The sequence below is a fragment of the Crocuta crocuta genome, unplaced genomic scaffold (assembly GCF_008692635.1).
Source record: "Crocuta crocuta isolate KB4526 unplaced genomic scaffold, BGI_CrCroc_1.0 scaffold36, whole genome shotgun sequence".
Taxonomy (NCBI): domain Eukaryota; kingdom Metazoa; phylum Chordata; class Mammalia; order Carnivora; family Hyaenidae; genus Crocuta; species Crocuta crocuta.
In genome coordinates, this window is record NW_027532203.1 from 7,631,404 (window position 1) to 7,649,826 (window position 18,423).

At 48.5% G+C, this 18,423-nt stretch overlaps 1 protein-coding gene across 8 annotated transcripts in view; it reads right to left on the reverse strand.

Annotated features, from left to right (window-relative positions):
* ZNF532 (zinc finger protein 532) overlaps positions 1 to 18,423 on the reverse strand; it is a 103,729-nt gene that overhangs the window by 41,038 nt on the left and 44,268 nt on the right. For 6 of the 8 annotated variants that reach the window (XM_077777719.1, XM_077777717.1, XM_077777722.1 and 3 more), the window contains 2 exons: positions 14,060 to 16,422; positions 785 to 966 (listed from right to left, as the gene is read on the reverse strand). In XM_077777719.1, coding sequence (XP_077633845.1) covers positions 785 to 966; positions 14,060 to 16,405 — 2,528 coding nt within the window. In that variant the 5' untranslated portion in view covers positions 16,406 to 16,422. The remainder of the gene's footprint in view (positions 1 to 784; positions 967 to 14,059; positions 16,423 to 18,423) is intronic. The other 2 variants (XM_077777723.1, XM_077777725.1) reach the window with 2 other exon arrangements.

Sequence of the window (18,423 nt, forward strand, 5' to 3'; positions counted from 1 at the left end):
CTATTAACAAAGACATGGTGTATTGGTGACCTGTTATCTGGGCTGACCTTCTCTGGGTCAAAATATAAAAGGCACAGGAATGCATTTCAGAAGGTCACAGAGTGGAAGACAGAGTTCAAGTTCATTGTCACTCAATACCAGCTAAATGAACAGGAGATTTGCCAGATGTTGTAAAAGACGAGTCTGAGATTCTCGGGGGAGCAGTGCAAAGGGTCATTGCTAAGAGGTACACAGAGGAGGGGAACGACCCAGACTTGGGGGAAAGGGGGATAGAGGAAGGTTATCTGGGGTCTGGTGTGGAAGGTTCTTCCACAAAGAGCGCTGTGAGGGAAGGACAAACACCCAAACCTTGGAGATGATGAAATACAAGTAAGGGACCATGCACCCTTTCTGTTTTGATCGGAGGAGATGCGTAAGAGAGAGAGAGAAATGCATGGTGCTCTTACAGGGGTTAAAATGCAGAGAACATGACAACAGAGGGATGCTGGAAAAGGTCCAGGAAGAAAAAGCTCGAACAGTTGAGCAAGGCCGAACCTGGCCACATGCACTAGTGTTGGCTAGAAGGAGGGGCTCCTTTTACCCTCAGCTTTGTGGGGACCGGGGGGCCGACACCACGAGGACTCAAAAGGATCACCTCGACCACAAACAAACTAGGCTCCTGGAGGATCTGTTAATTGAGGTATCACTGTGTGACCCCGAAAACCGCGTGCACAGACCACGCGCGCCGCTGCGCGGGGACAGGTGAACAGAGCTTTACCGGCACGGAAGCAAACAGTATACTGACCGAAAACCAACTCTCCGCGTGTAGTGCAGACAGTTCTTGGTGACGTGGCTCTGGAAGTGCACCGACCTGCAGACGGCCCCGCACTCGGGGCAGATGTAGGGAGATTTGTGCTGATGGATTCTCTGGTGTGACGCGTAACTGCACTGGTTAGGAAGCAGCATCTGGCACATAGTGCAAGTCTTCTAGACAAACCAAAGGGGGAGACAGGGTTGGTCCTACGAAGTACTTTCTAAGATGCAAAGAAGCTTGGTTACACCCCAAAACAACTGCGCATGGCTCATTGCAAATACTGCTATCACGGATTCCAAGTCCAAGGAAACCGCAAACTTAGAAGTTAAACCTTTAAAGTAAAATCCCTCACCCCGTGCAATTGAAATGATAGGTGCTGTGCGGTCAGGGTCATCCCAAAGCATGAGGTTAAGAGAACGTCAGCTTCGGGTAGACGTCCAATTTTGTTACTTTTGCATTTTGTTTATCTAGTGCGGAGAAGGGGTATTTAGAGGAGATATTCTTGCAGATGACCGAGGCAAATCAACGTTAATGTGTACTTCCAAGTTTATAGGCATCTAGCTCCACAGTAGCCAGTTCCCACAACTCATAAAAACTTTCTCCAGAATAATAATAAATTCGAGACTAATCCCACTTTTTTTCCCTTCCTTTCTTCCCCCCCCCCTCACTTCTGTCATCTGAAATCTAAAATACAGAAATGCAAAAGAATGACCACAGCAGTTAGTTGTTCTTTTTGCACTTGAATTGGTCTTTCAATGGATGGGCCGGACATTATAGGATTTATAATTGAAATCAATGAACTCAAATTCAGAGACATACATTTAGATATTAAACTGAAACTTTTACACAGCTTAAAATCTAATCACATACAATATCAAGACAAAAAAGCTCTTTGGAAAAGGCCCCACATTAACTAACCGGGAAAAACTGAAAACGCTATTTTTCATCCCGTTACATGTAAGCGGTAAATGTCGCATATTTTTAAAACACCAAAACAGAAAATTTGAGGTAAATATAAAGGGAGGACTTATTGCGTCCACTCCAAAAATAAACCTACCACAGCAGGAGATAAAATGTGTCCAAATTCTAGTTAGCCATTCATGCAGCAAGTACCTGCGACCTTCCGAAATGTCCAATTGGTACTGAAGTCCGTTAAAGAAGGCCTTACAATACAGACTCTAGCTAAGGCTCAAAACAATCTTTTAAACTGACGACAGAGGTATAAAATTTTAAGAAGACTTTTTCTCTTAGCCTTTGAATCTAGCCCCCCAACATTAAGGATTAAACTTCTTCTGAGTGATTGAAACTACGGAAAACCAGAAAACTCACTTAAACATTCTGTCTGGGTCTCCTCCTGAAAAGACTAAAATACAAACTTTATCCCACAACATGTTTATTATTATAATCACAAAATAAGAACATTACAGGCAGCTTTGAGGAGGTTAGCGTCACTGGAAAATAGTGTTCCTTCTCTAATAACACAGAGAGCAAAGGTGAAAACAAGCCACAACAAGGGAAACCAATTCACGGCTTCATGCATTAGAAGATCCTGGTGCCGTCTACATTATCACAGGTTTCTTTGAACTCAAGTCTTCTATTTGCTTTCGCCACATGGTCATTAATCCCAGGCAGTGAATTACACCATCTGCTTTTCCACGGGCTCCTTAGATATGGACCCCATTCCGCTAGAGGCCGGGTGGTGAGCTAAGTACATACATTTAAATACAACATCCGTTTAAGTCTCATCATGATCTATGAAATAGGTCTAAATGAGATCACTGGGAAGCTGTGTACATTTTTGGACCTGAGAGCTTATGATTTCATCTATTAGAACCGCCTGACAGTTATGTTGGGACCCGAGGGGACCCCCTCTCCACAGCTTCTCTTTGATCTAAAAGCAGCGTGGTCGTGCTATTTTTATAAGAGGGGGAAACAGCAACACAAATAAAAGAACATCTAAAAAGGAAACAAAGTCTGCGTTCCATAAACGCTCAAAATAACTTTCACATGATCTCGTGTCAAGATAGATCAACACATATCCTCCACAATACATATAAAATTCACAATGAATTATATGCTCTTCCCTCTTGGACATTTACGTATTTATAATACATACACAACTATATAAACAGTCACGGAAATATCGGTGAGTGAAAAAGTTTTGTTGCTAGCAGGTTACCTAAGAGAAGTATTGAAATGATTCAAAGTTGAGAGGAGATTTTAGGAACTACTGAGTGTTCTTTACAACAGAAATCTTGAACTGCAAAGACTGAAAAAATGTATTAGGGTAACAGGTAACCAACAACAGATACCAACAGTTCAATACCGACCTTGCTCGTACCCGCTTCTGGGGGAGGGGGAGCATTCCCTTTGTGACACAGCATGTGACGGGGCGGTGGGGCCCATTGGGCTCTGTGAGGGCTGCTGGCGGCCAGTGCACCCCCCACCCCAGCCCTGTCTAGCTCCAGGCACTTGCCCTCACCCATTTTCCCCGGCTGAGGCTGCTCACCCACTTGAGACACAGAAGTTCAAGGAGAAAGTGGGAGTCAGGACGCACTACTGCCCAAAATCAAAACGCTTCCGTATTTTGCAATTACTGAAATGGGCAAATTCAGTCACTGGGGAAGCACACCGGATAAGGACCTTATCTTCAGTTTACACACACAGATGCATGTACATTCTTGCATATCCGCTACGTTTACTCTCGCGTTTGTCTCTGGATTCTTGTTTCCACTCCTTGCCTCCATTCCACTTTGAGAAAAAGCATGGTAGTTTGGTTGTAGACATTCTCCTCCTTGATGCCTATGTGGTTATCCATAGTCTTAAACTCACATGACTGGTACCTAACTGGACTCCCTGTAATTTCTGTTTAAGTTTCATTCTCCCTGCTTCTAGAGAACGCTATTATACCCCCAGATTCCGGAGACGGTGGTGCATTTTCACAGCACTAAGGAGAATATCCCATTAGCTTCTCTGGGATACTCTGAATTCAGGACAACGGCACCCATTCTCTGGGTTGGGGGAAAATATCAGCACGGGGCAGACCAGGATTTCTTTGTGGTCTAAAAGAATATGACTTTTCCTCCTTCTTTAACTAAAACGGGTCTTAAACTCTATTTCTCTACTGTACAAGTTAAGGCTATTTACAAAAAGTTAAATGTGACAACACCTACATCTTGATTAGAAAAAAGTATACAGCTGACCCTTGAACAATGTGGTCTGAACTGTGCGGGTCCACCTCTGCGGGGATTTTTTACAGTAGGGTGGGGCGGTGTATTTCCTCTTCCTTGTGATTTTCTTAACATTTCCCTTTCTCCAGCTTACTTTGTCACAAGGACACATACGACATACAGAACACGTGTTAATCAAAATCAAGTCTTTACGTTATCCGTCAGGCTTCCGGTCAACAGCAGGCTATCGGTAGTTAAGTTTAGGGGGAGCCCAAAGTTGTGTGTGGGTTTCTGACCACGTGGAGAGTCGATGTCCCTAACCCCCCACGTTGTTCGAGGGTCAACCATAATGAAATGCACTTAAATGGTTTCATGTATCTTCTGACGTTTTACTTCTACCATCTGAAAAAGGGTAAATATTTTCGGTACTGAGTTACCGAACAGTTAATCTCTACTCTGGGGCAGACTCATTTGCCCAGAAAACTGCTACTTTTTAAAGATATGACCTTTCAATGGTCAAGTAACAAGAGTAAGCTATACGGAGATAAAGCTGAATAGGAGTCATACTCCATTCTTGACAATTACTCATCCGGTGCCCTCCCAGGCCAGGCACCACCCCCGGCGGCTAGTGCACAGACACAGGCTGGGGCGGGGGTAGGGGGATCCAGGGCACGTCCTCGCCCCACTGAGGACCCAGGGATGCCCAGACTCGGCATCCTCCTCGCACCCGTGAGGAATCCTCTGAGTAATGAGGAAAACAGTTCTGTGTGTTTTGACTCATGTTTTATGGAAGAAAAATGCCCTGGCAAAGATGAGAAAAGCTGGAGAAATAGGAGTAAATACACCGTGTCTGTTGCTTACATTTCAAACAGACCAAAGCCGGCAGCAGCCTGCGACAGTGGGCCTTAAGGTCAAAGCACGGCTGATGTAACAGCCCCCGCGCCGCGTAAACGGTTCCTGCCCCGCGGAGAGCAGTTTTGTAGCCTTCTGCCTACAGCAGAATCACCCCCCGCCCCCAATAATACCAGTAATAACAAAGTACACCAGTTTGTTATCTGGCTTTCATGTTCATCCAATTTCACAATGAGAATATGGACAAAGTGTTTCATCTGCGATCTGCCTTACGCTGGCAATGACACGATGAAAGATTTCTAGCAGAAATGACTATACACATACTTTTGTTTCCAAAGCTGGTGGGTCGTTTTGTCCTCCAATCATTCTGCTATACTAAAAACTCCTAGTAAGAGCTGACAGTTAATGAGTGAGTTTACAAAAAGCGGGAGGGTCAGCACATGCAATCTACTGAGAGAATAATCGTGGGAGAAAGGGTTGGTAACACTAACATGCAAACTGGGACGGGACTAGTCTGACCGGAACTGAAATTAAGCCCTTAGCAGAGCAGGACCAAGCAAGAGTCAGGAGTCTAGAGCTAGTAATCTGTTGGGCGGCAAGTGAGGGCACAGAGGTGGGCTCCATGGTTTCCAGAAGCGGCTGCTGGAGCAGAGCGTGTCTAGAAACAAGGCCTGGCCAGAGGTGCTCAAGAAAATGTAATATTCACGGTGGGTTATGCTAACGATGCCCCAAAACTAAACTGAATCAGCAAGCCCTTGAAAATGAGGGTCACTGCAGAAAAGCCGCCTCTTGTCTGCTGGCCTGGCTAGAAGCCAAGAGTCCATTCTCATATAATTCTTAGGGTCCCAGCTGCCATAAGACGCTCCTGTGTCTTCAGTTTCAGTGTGACAAAGCGGAAAGAACGATAAGCCAGCTAGAACGAAATCTTGCCTTGAGTCCCCGTCCTGCCACTCACTGGTCTTTTGTTTCCCCAAATGTAAAACCAAAGGGCTGACTGCGAGACCCATAACATTCTCAGATTCTAATGCTGGTGTAGATTCTATGGGAATAAAGCTGATTCTGCCCAATTAAGGGGTTACTACAGTATGTCTGTGCTTGGCTAAATTCAGTCATGGTTTTCTGAGAGGTAATGACATTCTGGTACATTTTAATATCAATTATTAAAAGTATAGTTGTCAGCTCTTAAATACTTCATGGAGCACAGGGAAGCTTCTCCACCCCTCTACCTACTCCTTTCTTTCAGTGTGTCCGAACGCAGGCATTCTTATAATCAGACAGGCGGGAATAAAAACCTCCAGCCAGGGCAGATTAACTGGTGCTAGAAGTGAAGGGCACGTGTGGCTCCATTTTCACCGCACTGCTTGGCTCCACGCCATTGGGTGGGGAAAGGATCCACCCAAGATCCTCTGGGCGATGAGCAGACACAGGCAGGGCAAGCCGGGCCAAGCATGCTTGGGGTCCTGCTACCATCACGTGTCAGAGTGTGACGCGATTCCGTGACTTGGATTCTGCCTTGGGGAATGTGGGGCCGTGGGCCTTGGGCTAAACCACACCTGCCAACCCGGCTCTTAGCAGAGACCTGCACCAGCGGGTGTGCTGAGCATGGGGCCGGTTCATGACACGACGGCACTCTGGATTCTCTGTGGCCATCGGTACGTTTGTACACAGACTGTCTGCAGGACAGCTGCGGGGAGGGGAGTGACTGGGCTGGCGGAATTCAGCAAATGCCACCAGAACCTTACTGCGTCCCCCTGCATTTTCCAAAGGTCTCAAAGGCTAAACACGCACGTGTGGGAAGGCGCTGGGCGGAGATCCGTCAGCCGCAGCCACGGATGGGGTTAACAAAAGAGGGACCCTTCACAGGGGTCCAACAAGCACCCTCGGAAAACTCCCGGAAGGACCCAATCAAACAGCAACAGGGGTCAACATCTCAATGGGGAGAAACGGACAGATGGATGGGTGATGGGGCTGCACTCGGCCAAAAGAAAGTAGTTCCCAGGAGCAAGGCTGGGGTCTTCAGAAGCTGGGCTCCACAGATGACAGAGGGAAAACGAGAGTCACCACCTCATTCCTAATGGCCTTGGCAGGCGGGCTATGGACGAGAACATTGCTCTGGCAGAGGCAGTGTTTTGAGACACAGAAAAGTGGGGAGGCCCAGACGGTCAAATGGGCCGCTGTGCTCCCGGGACACCTAGTTCCACAACTCAGCCCAGAGTCACAGGTGGGAAGCCTGCGGAATCTATCCTTGAAGACAGAGCGGCTGCATGGGGTGTTTAAAGACTGAAACTTCCACTTCCAGGAAAATGGAATAGAAGTCCCTCTCCCTGGTCCTCCCACTGAGCACAACTGAAACTCCTGAGCATTATCTACAAAACAAACGTTAGAATATTCTGAGAGGCAGAGAGAAGAAGGCAGGCAGGCTGGTCAGGGGATCTCGGGACCAGAGCAATGACATGGTGATGAGTTCTCTGGGTTTCTTTTTGCCTCATGTACCCCAAATTTGGAGCTAAAGAAGGTGGCAACTCAGAAGCGCAAATAGGTGGAGACAAAAAAATAACAAAATCCCTAACAAAAGCCTACTATATTTCTAGGCAAAGGGGAGGCTAACGAAATAGAAAACTTTTAGACAATTACTGCTCTACTCCAGGCCACGCACCACAGGAAATTCTGTGGCTCCACAGCCACCATGCCAAGTCCAGGTACAGCCTAGACCTCCACCCTCTCACAGCTGCAGTAAGTTGTCCCTACACCCTTGAGGCAGATGGTGGCAGAGAAAACCAGTAGGGAAGTGGGGCTTTCATCTCTCCCAAGTGATGGAGTCCCTTACTAGCCCAGATGTTTAAAACAAAAAACAAAAAACAAAAAACCAAAAAAATAAAAAACAACTCCAGGCCCAAAAGAATTCCACAAATTATTTTTTAAATAAACACTAATAGTAGAGTCTCTTCCAGAAAATAGAAGAGAATTCTTGTCGGTGCATTATTTAAAGCTAATATTAACCTGTCCAAAACCAAAGGCAGTAAACACACACACACACGCACACACACACACACACACCTCAAAAAGCTACATGAATTCACACGTAAAATTCGAACACAAAATTATTTGCAGATAAAATTCACAATATATGAAAGGAATTTACATAGCCTGACCAAGGAGAAACCATTCCAGGGATGCAAGGCTGGTTCAATACCTGAAAAATCACCCAAAATACTGACTCCAATAAACGAATTCAACAAAGTCATGAGGTACATGAGAAATATAGAAAAGTTAACTGTATTTCTACAGATCAGCAATGAACATGTGAATGCCGAAAAGTATAATACCATTTACAATTGTTAGAAAGCACGAAAAGAAAGAGCAAAACGACACTTAGAGGAGGTGTATGATGAAAACCACAAAATGATAACAGACATTAAATATCTAAATCAATGGAGAGACGTTCTGTATTCATGTCTACAAGGCTCAACACAGTAAAGATATCAATTCTCCCCAAGCTGATATACAGGTTTAATGTAATTCCTATCAAAATTCAAGGAAGATTCTTTGTAATTATGGACAAGACTATTCTAAAATTTGTATCCTAGAAGAACTAGGATAGCAAAAAAAGTGTGAGTGTCAACTATCGTATTTAAAAAAAAAACTATTTTGAGAAAAAAAGAATAAAAACTGGTACAGTATCCGTGTACTGGATTTCAAGACACTGTAAAGAACATGACAACAGAACCCAGAACCCAGAACTAACCACACACAAATATGCCCAACTGAGTGAGGCACGCCTGGCCAGCTTAGTCAGTAGAGTGTACAACTCTTGATCTTGGGGTTGTGAGTTCGAGACCCACAATGGGCACAGAGCTTACTTTAAAAAAATTATGCCCAACTGTTACTTGACAGAGGTGCCAAGGCAACTGAGGAAACAGAGGAAAGACAGTCTTCTGGATAACTGGTATCAGGGAAAGATGACGCGCATGGGGAAAACAGACAACCGCATAAGACTCAGTGTACATCTCCTACCTTACACTAAGACTAACCCAAATGGATCATGGGGTTAATTACGTGTGAAATCCCAAACCATAAACTTTTAGGGAAAAAACGCAGGGAAAAAAAATTTCAGAATCCAGAGCAAAAAACAGGCTTGACGCCAAAAGCTCAAGCCCTAAAAGGCAAAACCAATGAAGTTGAAACCATCTGCTCTGCTGAAGACCTGCTTTAAATATGCAAAGGCTCAACTCTACTTCTGTAAAAACTTTTAAAAAGATGGAAAGACAAGCCACAGCAGGGAGAAAAGACTTGCAACCACACACCTAACAAGGGACTAGTATCTAAAATACAAGAAATCTTAAAACTCAACAGTTAAAACACACACACATGTGATCTAGTTAGAAAATGGGCAAAAGTGGGGCACCTGGGTGGCTTAGTCGGTTAAGCGTCCGACTTTCGCTTAGGTCATGATCTCGCGGTTCGTGGGTTCGAGCCCCACGTCGGGCTCTGTGCTGGCTGCCAGCTCAGAGCCTGGAGCCTGTTTCAGTCTGTGACTCCCTCTCTCTCTGGCCCTCCCCTGCTCACGCTGTCTCTCTCTCTCTCCTAGAAATAAATAAAACATTAAAAAAAAAATTAAAAAAAAAAAAAGAAAATGGGCAAAAGTGACATTTCACCAAAAAGGATATACAGAGGGCACCTCAACACATGAAAAACGAGGTTCTAGGGGGTGCCAGGTAGCTTAGTCAGTTAGCATCTGACTTTGGCTCAGGTCATGATCCCATGGTCTGTGAGTTTGAGCCCCATGTCAGGCTCTGTGCCGACAGCTCAGAGCATGGAGCCTGCTTCAGATTCTGTCTCCCTCTCTCTCTGCCCCTCCCTCCATCTTACTCTCTCTTTCATGCAAAAAAACAAACAAAAAAACAAAACAAAACAAAATTTAGAAAAGTTTTTTTTAAGAAAAAAGATATTCTAGATCATGAGCTCCTGGGGAACTGCAAATAAACACCACTAGCAGCTATGTCACTTTTACCAAAATGGCTAAAATGTCAAATACACCCATCAAAAGCTGGTGAGGATGCAGAGAAACTGGACCACTCATTCATTGTCCATGGAACAGGAAACTGTGCAGCCATTCTGGAAAAGAGTTGCTTAAAAACATAAATGTATCAACTACCATACGACCCAGTAATTATACACCTGACCTTTCATCCCAGCAAACTCCAGCTCAGGTCCACACAAAAGCCTGGACACAAATGTTTATAGCAGCTACACTCAGAATTCACCCCAAACTGGAAAGAATGCAGTAATCCTGCAAAGACCAAAAGGTAAACACCCTGCGGTACGACCTCGGATGGAATATTACTCAGCGATGTGAAAGAACACACTAGGTTCTATACACGCTAGAACCTGTATGAAATCTCCAGGAAATGAGCCAGTCCCTAAAGGTTACATAACGATGTGGCTCCATGTATAAAGCATTCCTGAAATAACACCACCATAAAGATGGAAAAGAGATTAGGGGTTGCTGGGGGTTAAGCGGCGGGTAGGGGTGGCTCTAAAAAGGCAATAGGAAAATTGCTGATGGTCATGGAAACCATTCTGCAGACTCAATGCATCAATGCCAATTATCCCCGCGATGATAACTATTCTACCATCATGCAGCGTTGGACTGGGGGAGAGTAAATAAAGGATACGCAGGATCGCTATATTGTTTTACACAAATCTAAAATTATCCCAAAATAAAACGTTTGATTTTACGGTGTCCGGGTGGCTCAGTCGGTGAAGTGTCCGACTTCAGCTCAAGTCATGGTCTCATCGTGCGTGAGGTTAAGCCCCACACCAGGCTCTTTGCTGTCAGCACAGAGCCTGCTTTGGATCCTCTGTGCCCCTCTCTCCATCCCTCCCCCACTAGTTCTCTCTCTTTCTCTCTCTCTCTGTCAAAATAAATAAACTTAAAAAGTTTGGGGTGCTTGGGTGGCTCAGTCGGTTAAGCATCCGACTTCAGCTCAGGTCATGATCCCACGGTTTGTGAGTTCGAGCTGCGCATCGGGCTCTGTGCTGACAACTAGCTCAGAGCCTGGAGCCTGTTTCAGATTGTGTGTGTGTGTCTCTCTCTGACATTAAGAAAAAAAAAAAGTTTAATTTAAAAATTCAGTGATTTGAGAAAGAAGACCAAAACATCAACACAGAACCCCGCAGTGGTAGCAGGTAAAATTCTTACATGACCATGGTAATTGTACGTAGAGGCAGGCGGGGGGAGGCGGGGGCAGGAGAAACATTCCTGCTGCCCACGAAGTAGTACACCCACCTCTAAGCCTGGTCAAGAGCCGCAGGTCATGCACGAGGGGTAGCGGGCCTGTCCTGCGGCAGCCCACAGTCGCACCCTTGAACCTTCAAGATCAGCAGCAGCAGCAGGGTCAATGCAGGAATCGGCTGTGAAGGTCCCCAACCTACGACTGCCCTGCAGGCCGAGGGGACCCTGCCCGGGAAAGTGCTAACCTCACGCCAGAGTCCCATTCCCGAAGGAAGAGCCAGCGTGGGAGGCCACGGGGGTCCCGACAAAGGGGAGGCAGTCCACTCTCTCGGTAGAAGTTTAAATACCAGGCTGTGGTGGGCAAGGGAGGAGACGGGGTTTAGGAGAGAGACTGCTACTTGAGGTGCCATTAGCTCAGCCTCGACGTTTGGTTAGCAGACGCGTTTGAAGAGCCGTTCTCAGGGAGGGGCCGGTTCCCACAGCCAGACTTGTTTTCCTCAACTGGACAGAAGTCCACGTTGTAAACTGGCCACGAGTCTCGTGAAGAGCAAAGCGGGCAAGATCAAATGAAGAACTTTCCCTCTTCTCTCTTGGGTTCTTCCTGGCTTCGGCCCCCAGCTCTCCCACCGGCGTCACCTGATGCCACACCACACCCACAGCCGTGGGTGGGGACCCCTCCCAGTTTCCGCTGCACTGGGGGCTCGCACAGAACAGCCACATGGGTCCTACCAACACCCTGGACCATGGAGGAGTCTCGGCGTTGGCTTCATTACACCGAGTGCTGATGAAGCGGCAGCGTTCCCGCGGACCGCCGCGCTGAGCAAGGGTCAAGGCTGCCTGCTGGGTCTGCAGAGAACCCCCCTCTGGCCTGGTGGGGGAAGACGGGGTATTAAGAGGGGGGAGTTCTGGGCACGGACTCCAGTAAGAGAAGAGGAAACGAGAACAGGAGGCGTAGGCCACGGACACGTTTATGGTGCAGGCAGCCGAGGTTTCGGAGCATAAATACAAACTGGGTGGACACGTGGCCAGGCAGGGCGGGGGGGAAAGAAAAGACAGTGCGGTGGGGGACATGGGGGGTAAGGGGAATGTTCGGCTCAGTGTATATTTGGCCCTAGATTAATGCTCCTCTGCCATGACTCATTCCTAAGTATTTCAGGTGAAACAGGTGAGCTACACTATACGCTTGTCCCAGCGAAACGCCAGAGTCGAGGCAAAGCAACCACGCGTGCGTGCACATACACACACACACACACACACACACACACACACGAGAAGATGTTAATCTCCTTCCCTGAGGGAAATGTCCACCCCAGTTTGACCCTAGTTTGGCTGTTGGGCCTGAACGGTCAATACAGAACAAAAACTAGGGGAATACACAGAAGAAGTTCTACACCTCAGCCCACGTCCTTGCCCCTTCCCAGAAAAGAAAGATCCCAAAGAGAACAGACGATGAGAGGGCAGCTCAAAGTGCCAGATCCTGACCCGCGCACACGAGCTAGGCGAGACGTGAGGGGAAGAGCCCTGTGAATCCGGCACTCACCCAGCCCCCACACAGAGCACCAGCGGACGTAGAAACAAGGCAAGAGAACAAACAGAACGAAAGAAATGGGTTTTTTTAAAAACTACAACCTTTTAAGATGGGAAGAAATACGGCCTTTCTGATGAAGCAGTGACAAGGTCCGAGGGCACCCAGAAAGAACCCAAGTGTGTCACCAGAACACGCGAGAAGGGCTATGTCACGCCGCCTTCCTGAACAGGCCAGCCACTCTACCGAGTGCTCCACTGTCCGGGCCAAGGAAATCTAACATCCGATGCTGCAAGAATGCTCTCAAAACTCTCTAAGGTTTCCATCTCCACCCAACTGAAAATCCAAAGGAAAAAATTCATCAAGGTATTCTTGATCTTCTGTTCCCCCAACTCAAATCCTCCAAAGAACTTAACTCAGCAGTGGCCCTTGAGGAAACTGATCCCAGCAGCTCTATCAGACATCTGGACCACAGCGTCAACCTCCCAGTCAACAAGATACAGAGGCGAATAGAGGAAAGCGGGTCGCTGCTGGGTCTTCGCAGACTGAGGTTCGAGCCAGTATTAGCTCAAATGAGCAGCCCCTTCCAACTTCGTGAGTTTCGTTTGGACAATAAACCGTACAGTCTGTCTGGCTTGAATTTGGTTCATTCAACATGTCCAGTTAGTTCCAAATAAGTCTCACATTGTCTGTAAAGCATACTGATCGGTCTACTGGCCAAATGGTGGCTCACGGAGAGAAGACGATGATGGAAGATAAAAGGGCTCAATGATGTCCACTGAGACATGCATTTCACCCACATCAACCTACACTTCACCACCAAAAGAGAGTAAGGCTAAAAATAAAAGCTACAAAGAAATGCGAAGACATTCTGTTCAAATGGAGACGGTTCTCCATTTGTAGGTTAAATTCGTCATCCTGAGGACTTGTGAACATACTTCTGGACCAACACCACTATGGCTAGCAGGCACACCATGTAAGTGGGTACCGATTAAGTCTGTTTAACTGTATAAGACAGTAATTATAAATAACAGGAATTCTTTTTTCAAGCCCCAAATTGCCATTAATAACCAGGAACGGTGGTGATGTAACCTGACTTGAACACCGGATACAATGGCACGATACTATCATTGGCCACATCTCAGACCTCCCACATGTATACCAACGACCCAACAATTAAGAACGCATTTATCCCACATCTAAGTCGCCATAACTCAACTAGTACATTGAGTTTCTGTCAAAAAAAAAAAAATCATCTTCCGAAGAAGTGGTTTATAAAATGAGACTCATATTTCAACACTGTCCAAGTCTCTGAAAACAACCCTTTCTCTCGTGCACTCGCACACGCACACGCGCGCACACGCACACATGCACGCACTCCCATTTAACTGAGTTCCCACCCTGAAAATCAAGGGCATCATCGTATAGAGCACTCATGTCTACGGATTCGTCACCGAAACACCCAAATGGAAGGGATACTCTACTTGTCCGCTCGCATCTGCAGCCTGCTGGAAGTGCGTGGCCAGCGACGCCTCGTCCTGGAAAGCTTCATTACACTCCAAACATTTCAGACTATGCCTACAGAGCTTGGACGGGTCTTCATCCAGAGGCATCGCTGGAATGATGGGTGCGCTGGAGGGAGCGGATATGACTGTCCCCGTGAGGCCGGACTGAATCTTCGCTACAGTGTGCGCGCCGGCTCCGGCGGAGCTTGGAAGAACGGAGGACGAAGTGGAAGTATTGCTGGACGGAGAGACAATCATTTGATCAGCTGGGACTGGCTTTAAAATCAAGTGGGAGCACTGCATCACAACCCCCTTCTCCTTATGCCCGCGGGCGTGGGAAAGGAGACTGCACTTGTTGTAAAAAACGAGGTTCTTGGTACAGTGGTTACACGTCACTTCGATGCGCACGCTGCGCCGGTCGTAGTGCTGGGTCAGGCTCTTCTCCAGGGCGAAGGAGTCGCCGCACTCCAAGCACTTGTACCCACGGGTCGGCAACGTGATGCCTGCGCTGGCAGGGGGACTGAGGTTGGGGATGTAAACTGGGACTGGGTTGACGCTGCTCAGCACCTTGTTGAAAGCCTCCACCACGGAGCTCTGCAGGGACGAGACCACCTGCACCCGAGACACCTTTTTGGGCGGCTGCGAGGCCGCTGCATTGATTATTGCCTGCTTTATTTGCTGCTGAGGTTTGGTTAGCACTTGGCGGAGCTCGGAGGTGGCCTGGGCGCCCTGAGGCAGAAGGTTAAGGTTGGCGAGGTGCACAGTCTTTGGCACGAGTTTGGCATTGGCCAGGCTGGACGCCGGCACCACGACGGTTTGCTGCTGGATGGCGTTGGCGGCTTTGATGATGGCGCTGCTGGCGCTCTGAACGGATGCAGCCGAGATGACCGTGGCTTTGACCGTCGTGTTGTTAGCGAGCTTCAGATTAATGACTTGCGAGCCCGCCGTCTTCACGGCGGACACCGGAAGGAAGGCGGTCGCCACGGGCTTGATGGTGACCTGTTTGGGGGTCAGCTCTGCAGGGGTGACCGCGTTGGTGACCACCGCCGACTGCAGAGGCGCTCTGGGCGGGGAGGAGAGGACAGCAGCCGAGGCCGGAGAGGACAGGAGAGACGTCACAGATGCCATCACGGACCCTGCCTGCTCCGAAGGCTTCTTCCCAGAGTCGAGATCGACCTCTGGCAACACCCTCGTCACTGTTCTCTTTATTTCCCCAGAAGACGTCTTGATGGTTTTTATGCGGACTTTGGGGATTGCTGGTGTCGACCCCGCGGGAGAGGACGGCGACCCCTTGCTGCTGTTTTCGCTGGAGATGCTCCTGGGGCTGTCTGGCTGCTTCAGGGACACTTTCTTTGTCCCGTCGATGAGGCTCTGGGATTCAGGAGACTTCTCCACAGCTCTGGGGCTATCACTTGCCTCTTTGGGTAACGGAGAGGGCCCCCGCGACTCGGCCACCGGTTCCTTGCAGGAGTCGGAGGCCGCCTTTTTAGCACTAAGTGCTGCTATTGCAGCGATACAGGAGGACAGCTTGGATGATGGCTTTGACCGCGACGGCGCCACGCTGCCGAGGCTGGGCTCGCTCTTCTCGGCGCTCAGCTTGCCGTCGTGGGCCCTGTTTTCAAGCACCTTTTCGGAGTTTTCCTTCAGCTTATCCTCTGCTTTTCTGGCTTTGAAAGGCTCGTAAACGCTCAGATTTATGGAATTTGTTTCTGTTTCTCGCTTAACAGCTCTGCTTTTGTCTGAGCTGCCTGAAGGAGAGACCCCGGTTTTGCTCGCACTGTCCCCTGCGAGCGCCTTGGGCTTGTCGGAGCCCTGCGGGGCGGCCGGCCCCGGCAGCACGTGCGCCCGGAAGCCGGGGCGCACGTCTTCCTTGTCAGGCGGGTCGTCCACCTCTATCTTCTCGTCGTCGTCGAACTCCTCAGCACTGGAGATGGGGCTAAACTGGCTGAACGTGGAGTCTTTTAAAGTCACCTCCGAGGCGGGCGCGTCGCCTTTCAAGGACTTGGATCCGTCTTTGCTGTAACCGTCGAGAGAGGGCGCGGAGAGAAACCCATTGTGCAGGCCATTGCCCGCGGCACTGTGGCCTTCCTTCTCGGCGCCCTCGGAGGAGTCGATGTTCCGCACGTTCTTCACGATGACGCTGACACCCACGTCGGAAGAGGAGGGCGTGTGTGAGTCCTCGTCGCCATGGGCGTTCTGCTTGATGTGGCTTTCCTGGTCCTCGTGTACAGACTCGATGGCTGCTTTCGGATCGACCATGTCTGGGATGTCAAATGCTGCCAGGAGGTCATCGAAGTCTGGGGTCTTCATATCCCCCATGGTCATGAATGTGATCAGATGTTCTGTTAAACGAACAGAAATAATCCCGTCAGCAATGAAAACTCGGTAACGATGGGATAAACAGCCCCACAGGATTTCACAAACACGGTGATGAGGACCAAGAAAAGAGCAGGCTGATAACTACCTTCTTACGAGGGGACTCAGTGAACAAACGTCCAGAGAACGTGTGTAAAGCCTTGATAATTACAGCTTCAAACTAATTTCACCAAAATGCTAGAGAGCACCCCCCGAAGGACAACTCTCTAACAGGAAGGAAGCTGATTGGAACTGGGACGGCACGAAAAGTAGCCTTCGGTGCAACACCCAGAAAGCTTGCCATTCACCACTGCGTTCATCAGACCGTTTCCACAAAAAGCTGTTTGCAAACCTATTTCGGTCTCTGTACCATTCGACTCTCCTGGCAAAATCAGCGCTATTACAGTCACTGCCACGTTTGGCCTCTCGCATGAAAAGGAATATATGACAATCGAAAAAATAATAATAATTACCGATTTCAATTCGCCCACAAAACAAAGAAGCATCCCAACCCATCACATAATGTTGAGGTTTAAAAACAAAAAAATCCTACGGGGCTCATTCCATCATTTGTTACTGAATCCTAATTTTCTCTATTGTGTTAGGGAAAAAATACTCTCCTGGTAGAAGAGCATGGCGTCCCCTCCGTCTCCCTCTCTGCTTCACCGCTTTTAGCGGCTAAGGTAACACGGCCATTTCCTGGCTGCCACTCACCCGGCACAGTGGGCTGGCACGTGGCTGTGGCGGCTGAGGACAGCCCTGCCACGACACCGCTGTCGGCGCGGCAGGGCCTGGGGGAGGGAGGCCGCCCCCTCTGCGCCACGGCTCGAGCGGGGCGGGGCACGTCCCCGGGCAGGAGGAGGACAGAGCTTTCGGAAAACGGACGGTGACCGCCATTACGACAGATGAAGGATTCCAAACCCGTGAAACGCTTGGGGCCTTCAAAGGACACCCTTTGCCCTACCTGCAGAGGACACGTGATTGGGAAGATCAGACGTGACTCCACTGGAAGAGAGAGCCCTCTCCCGCCCGGCTCTGGGACCCCAGCGCACGGTTTCTAGGTAGCTTCCGGTAGGCGGCACGGCATGTGTATACAAGTGTGCACACATTTGTCTCTTCATTCCTGCCAGCCTGTCAGCTGACTGAAGAGGACTTGGTCTCACTCACGTTACCCCGTAAGGGCCGCATGACTAGCACACCACAAAGTCAGGGCTGGCCCACGGGACTCCTATCAGGAGGCGGGGCCCAGACCTAGCGCCGTCCCCCACCAGCTGCGGGGCCCTCGGCAAGGGAGGGCATCTCTATGGGTCTATTCCTTCCTCCTGCAGCGGAGGGAGGCAGGCAGCCAGGAAGAGAGGGAAAAGAGGAAACAAGAAACCAATGTAGAAGGGAAGAGGGTTACGGCTAGTTTTAGGCAACATTCAACGGAAGAATCAGCTTGATTTGTAGATACACGTTCCTAGACTCTTTCCTTCTCAAAACTCACTGTTGTTCCTCATTTAAACCTGCTTTAAATCAGTGAGAGATTGTCTTCCACGTTTTACTAAAGTGTTTAATGACTTTGGGGGTGGGGTATGATCTGTAAAAGATCATGCATTCCTAACAAAAATACGTGTACAGGGGTCCAGACAGGATTTCTACATCCGCGTGAAAACTCACATAAACCACAAATCCATCCACAGGCACTGAGCCACCCTCCTCACTGTGGGACACATCCCAACACTTCTAATGATTTGGATGGGAAAAACTACTATTAAAGACGAAATCTGGGGGCACCTGGGGGGCTCAGTCGGTTAAAGGTCCAACTCAGGTTCCGGTCATGATCTGTCTGTGGGTTTGAGCCCCGCGTCAGGCTCTGAACTGTCAGCACAGCTCCTCCCCCCTCGTACTTGCTCTCTCTCTCTCAAAAATAAAAATTAAAAACACTTTAAAAAAGAAAAAAAGACGAAATTGGGTAATGGGCATTAAGGAGAGCACTTGCTGTGATG